The sequence below is a fragment of the Crocodylus porosus genome, unplaced genomic scaffold (genome assembly GCF_001723895.1).
Source record: "Crocodylus porosus isolate Cpor-Errol unplaced genomic scaffold, CroPor_comp1, whole genome shotgun sequence".
Lineage (NCBI taxonomy): Eukaryota > Metazoa > Chordata > Crocodylia > Crocodylidae > Crocodylus > Crocodylus porosus.
This window is the reverse complement of record NW_017728951.1, coordinates 50,333,645-50,339,086: the sequence shown is the minus strand read 5'-3', so window position 1 is coordinate 50,339,086 and position 5,442 is coordinate 50,333,645. Positions and strand designations below refer to the sequence as shown.

Here is a 5,442-nt window from a genome sequence, read left to right as displayed (position 1 = left end):
CAACCTGGAAAAATAGTTAAGATCTTTATAATGGGGCTTTAAGCAATTTTGAAAACACATTCCTCTCTTTTGGAATCAGGCAGGAATTTATGAATACAGCATGATTTCTATACAGCATGCTGCTGCACACATTGCCTTAGGCCAGAGATGACTACGGTCTCAAACCAGAACGCTAGCATGTAGAAGAACCAATGATGGCAATTTGAGTGAACTAGCTAATCCGAATTTCTAGGAGCTGTCAACTGTTGAAGAATAAGTAAGGTTCTGAAGTGCTGATATACCCTACATTCCTTTTAGTCTTAAATCCACCCTCACTATTAGTGAGAGGGAAGTAGGTGAAACTAAAGTGAAGTAATATCAGTGAGTGTTCTCTCAGGTAACAAGTAAGTCTCCCATTCAATGGCAAGCAAATTTAGTACATAAAAAGGGTGTATAACATTCTTTACAAATGTCTGAACTTATAATTCTGACACAAGCAGTTTCAATTTACTAGGTCATTTCCAGTGCCTCACTTTTGCTTATTTCAGTGACATGAACTTCCATCCTTATCCCTCCTCTATGCTGCTTTAGTATCTGATCGAGGTCATCTTGATCCTTTGTTATGAAACACAGACAAAGCAGACTTCTTGAAAGTTAATGTAAAATATAAACTATAGACCAACTTGAAAAACAAGAAAAAGGCATACATATATTACTGTAAAAAATACTTTAAAAGCCAAAACATATGCAAGTGAAAAATGGAGCCCTCCTTTCTTTCTTGATGAAAGACCTGGTGCTACCACTCAGTTTTGATTTGCAAAAATAAACGGGTTGATAAGAAGTAAAAACCATTGCAATGATTTAAAGAGGAGCTTAACAAGGCTACTGAGAAACGTGAGAAAAAATCATGAGTATATTAGAACCAGACTTAAGCATTAGGAAAAGAGGGACCAATTGACAAAAGAAAGTGAAAAACTGAAATTTAAAAAAAAATGTTATTGAATATAGACCTTAATACAAAAATACAAGCATCTCAGTCTAAAACAGACCCCTGAAGTTTTCTTTACTTCAACTCTCTGACAATTTGGCAAGTGCTTGCTTTCTTTGTTCTGATGTCATATGTTCACAGGCTTCCAAGATATTTGCCACAATTAAAGTCTGTTGAACTGTTTTTGCCTTTACCCATATTCTTCCATTCATTCCAAGCACTATTTCAAAAGGGTAAAGTTGTCCCAATTCCTGGATGATTTCACAATTAGGAGCTAAAAGTCTGCAAGCAAGGTAAAAAAAGGACATTAGAAGAAAAAAACCCCCCAGCAATATATAGAATGAATATACCCTAGAGTTAAGTCAATACCATACCCACTAACAGTTGCAACACTATTTTAAAGGACCTCTGTACCAACTGTAAGGTTTAATACTGGGTTGAGCTAAACCAAAACTAGAGATTTAACTTTTATTCTGGATGAAAGATTTACTTCATCTGTTAATTTAGGAATGAAAATTTAAAATATAAACCAGGCAAGTCAGAGTTAAAACATTAAGAGTCAATGCAAGAACACTAAATGATGAAATTGTGCTTAATAATGTTATATAGAGTGAAAAAACAGCTTTTATAAAAGTTCATTCAAGTGTCATATGTTAAAAACTGACAAAAGTACAGTTTTTCTGTCATTCTTGGAACACTTACTTTCTTATTAGCCCTAAGGAAACTTTGAATAGTAGGCCTTCATGTCCAATTATACCCATTCCATTTGCTCTTCCACTGCTATCTATGCAGACCATTTCTGGTTCCATATCTTTATTTGCTACAGTAAATTGACCGTATATAAGATCTCCCACCTAAAATAAGTAAAAGATAATAGAGAAACTATTATCACATTTGTGTTAATGTCTTTGCGAGACAGACAAATCCAGTAATTATGAAAGAATAAAAGAAAACTGCGTAACTAATTTATTCATCAACATTTATCCCTTCATTCAATGCAGCTATCTCCAAAGAATCCTATAACTGTAACGCGCCTAGCAATTCTATATAAATTAATTACAGACTAAGATCCAAATAATTAAAAACCAGGCACTGGAATCTCAAAAATACAAAGTAAAAGAAGCCCAGTAACTTTTTCCTTTAAGGCACCACACACCTCAAGTTTAATACACTGTGGCTACTTGCAGGCATAGGAAAAAACAAAACAAAATGGCACTTTACTTTAAATTCAGTGAACCCTACAGAGCCCAGTGGATGCCCAGAAGAAGCATTGTGTTAGCTGGATCTGGCTCACCCTATGGCTGTATTGATAGGGCACTTTAAGTGGGGCTTTTTCGGTGCTTTTATCCAACAGCTGATTAAATCAGCTATTAAAATGAAAGTGCCAAAAGTTGCGCTTAAGCATCTGATCTATAGAGATGCTGCAGAGGAAGGTCAAAGTAACATGCTGCTGCTGCTTCTGGTAAAGTACCTTTCCCGCCCCCCCGGCAAGCACCCTGTATTTTTTTTTAAAGTCTTGAAATCTTCCAAGCTGAAAGTTAAGAGGCAAGGAAAAAGTAGGATAACTGACTTTTCAGAATGAGACAATTTACTTTTGCATTTCACTCATTATAGACAGTGAAAATAGTCTGGTCTTTCATTTTGCTTCTACCACCTGTTGTATTTACTTAACAGATAGGTCAGGTATGTAAACAAAATGTAGCATATACAATTCCCCCACCAAACCGCTTAAAAAAAACAAACCCTATTAGTCCTGAAAAGTTAAAAAGGAAATTTTTCTACTGCCTGACTTTGTAAGAGGCTGTTTTTCAACATGTAACTATTAGGCCTGAATGGACTTCAGACTCAATCTAAGGAACAGGCCTGAGATATCATGAGGCTGTATCAGTGTCAGTGTAAACAAACATTCAATTCCAATTACAGTGGGATCCAGTGGCAATAAATGGAAAGAAAATCCACAGCTATTTAGAAACACATTACTTTAAAAAACAAACAAACAAACAAACAAAAACACACAACTCCAAAAACAAGCAAATAATTCAAATTTTCATTACTATCAACAACAGAAATCTTACCTGAACATTTGGCCTGTTTCTTTTGGTTGCACCCTCAAATGCTAAGAATGACAAAGATGCTTGTTCACTTCCACCAACATCTACCTTGAAGATGTCGCCTGCCTTGGCAGTCACTATGCCTATTATAGGATCTCCCTTCACTGGGACATACTGTGAATGAAAACAAGCTTTAGGATAAGAGATCAAAGGTGCATACAAAGGAAATTAACACACTTTACATACATCTGCACCAGAAGAAAGATCTTGTACAAGAAAAATAAATCATCTAGCGTGCCTTTTTTCTGCAAAGAATCATGGGAAATTGGGGTTGGAAGGGGCCCTCAGGGGGTCATCTAATGTAATCCCCTGCTCAAAGCAGGACCATCCCCAACTAGATCATCTTGGCCAAGCCTTTATCTAGCCAGGTCCTAAAAACCTCCACGGACAGAGATTCCACAACCTCTCTAGGTTGCCTGTTCCGGTGCTTTATTACCCTCCTCATAAGAAAGTTTTATATCTAACTTCAACTTCCCTTGCTGCAACTTGAGACCATTGCTCCCTGTTCTGTCATCTGCCACCACCCCTCGGTCAGCAATCAGAGCATGCATACTAGAGCATGGCATGTGAAGCCATTTTGCTCAGCATGCCACATCCAACACAAGCTCTGAGCAGGCACCTGCCACGGAGCCCAGGCTACTCGCAGCAGGCAGCCACTAGGCTGCACGTGGCTGCAGCTAGGGTCTGGAGCCCCAACCTGGCTTGTTGCAGGCAGCAGCTATTTGCATGCATCAGGGAGTATGGAGGGGGAAGGGGCCAGGGCTGCACTGCTACAAGGACTGGACTCCTTACAGTTGTCCTGACATCCACCCCATGGCACATCAACATTTTCCAAATCAAGGTTCTGGATTTTTTTGGCACTTAGCCCAAAAACACTGCTGACACCTGGTCCTGCTTCATCCTCTTTGAAACCATGCTTCAAATAGTTAAAAATACTTAAATTCCACCTCAGTCTTCTCTTCTCCAGACTAAATAAACCCAGTTTCCTCAGTCTTTCTTCATAAGTCATGTCTCCCAACCCCTTCACCATTTTTGTTGCCCTACACTGGACTCTTTCCAATGTGTCTACATCCTTTCTGTAGTGGGAGGCCAAAAACTGGACCCAGTACTCTAGATGTGGCCTTACCAGTGCCTGCTAGCAACGCACCTAGTTGCAGCCCAGTATGCTTCACAACAAGGGCACGCTGTTGGTTCATACTCAGTTTACTGTTCACTGTAACCCCCAGCTGCTGCTTAGCTAATCAGTCCCCATCCCATCCCAGTGCATGGGATTGTTCTGTCCTAAGTGTAGGACTTCGCACTTGTCCTTACTGAACCTCATGTGATTTCTTTTGGCCCAATCCTCCAATGCATCTAGGTCATTCTGAATCCTAGCTCTAGCCTCCAGCATATCTACTACTCCCCCCAGCTTGGTGTCATTTATGAACTTGCTGAGGGTGCACTCCATCCCATCTCCCAGATCACTGAAGATACTGAACAAAACTAGTCCCAAAATATTTTGGGCTAGTGAGGAACTGGGCCCCCAGCCCAGGCAGCCCTGACCTTGCACCCTGCCATCTGCTAGGCATGTAAATATCAATTAAATAAACATCTGTTTAACCTGCTGTAATTACAACAGGTTAAATAATTAAATTGGGGATGGGGACGGGCATGGTAGCGCTGGGCTGCAGCCCGTGGCTCTATGAAGTTGGGAAGGGGGGAAAGGAGTAGGATGCTGAGTGCCAGGTTGATACCTGCCCTGCCCTAGCCCACCCTGCTGTGAGCAGTGCAGAGAGCTGGGGGCCAAAGCAGCCTAGGAAGCCCTTGGGTGCAGCTGCCAGTGAGGGGCTGTAGCCACTAGCACACAGCTTCCCAGGGCCAGCTTCAGCAGCACAGGGAGGAAGGGAGTGGCAGGCAGCGTCAGCCATGGTCCCTCGAAGTCAAGGATGACGTCTGTCAGGCTTGATGGGTCCTCAGGTGACTGAGGAGTCCAATTTTGGATGCACACAATCGTCAGCAATGGGGGCATGTTGTTGTGCAGGGGAGTGGGATTCACAGCCCCAGGTTATTCTCCTTCTCCTTCCTCCATTGCTGCTATTCCGGTATTGAGTTGTTGGACCCCGAAGTGGTGAGCGACTTGGTGGACCAGACAGCGCCACGCCGAATGATTAGCAGCTTGCTCCTCCCAGCTGTTGGTGCCAATGCCTTTGTGCTTGAGGGCAACCTTGAAACTATCTTTATAGTTTCCTTTGGCTACCCTTTGAGCACTGGCCAACAGAGAGCTGAGAGAAGAAAATATAGTTTCATAGTTTCTAGGGTTGGAAGGGACCTGAGCAGATCATCTAGTCCGACCCCCTGCCATGGCAGGAAAGAGTACTGGGGTCA

At 41.6% G+C, this 5,442-nt stretch overlaps 1 protein-coding gene across 1 annotated transcript in view; it reads right to left on the bottom strand.

The window, feature by feature from the left end:
* Positions 1-957: 957 nt before the first annotated feature.
* EXOSC3 (exosome component 3) overlaps positions 958-5,442 on the bottom strand; it is a 7,140-nt gene continuing 2,655 nt past the window's right edge. Inside the window, exons 2-4 of the mRNA XM_019556275.1 lie at positions 3,043-3,192; positions 1,670-1,821; positions 958-1,249 (exon numbers count right to left, since the gene is read on the bottom strand). Coding sequence (XP_019411820.1) covers positions 1,048-1,249; positions 1,670-1,821; positions 3,043-3,192 — 504 coding nt within the window. The 3' untranslated portion in view covers positions 958-1,047. The remainder of the gene's footprint in view (positions 1,250-1,669; positions 1,822-3,042; positions 3,193-5,442) is intronic.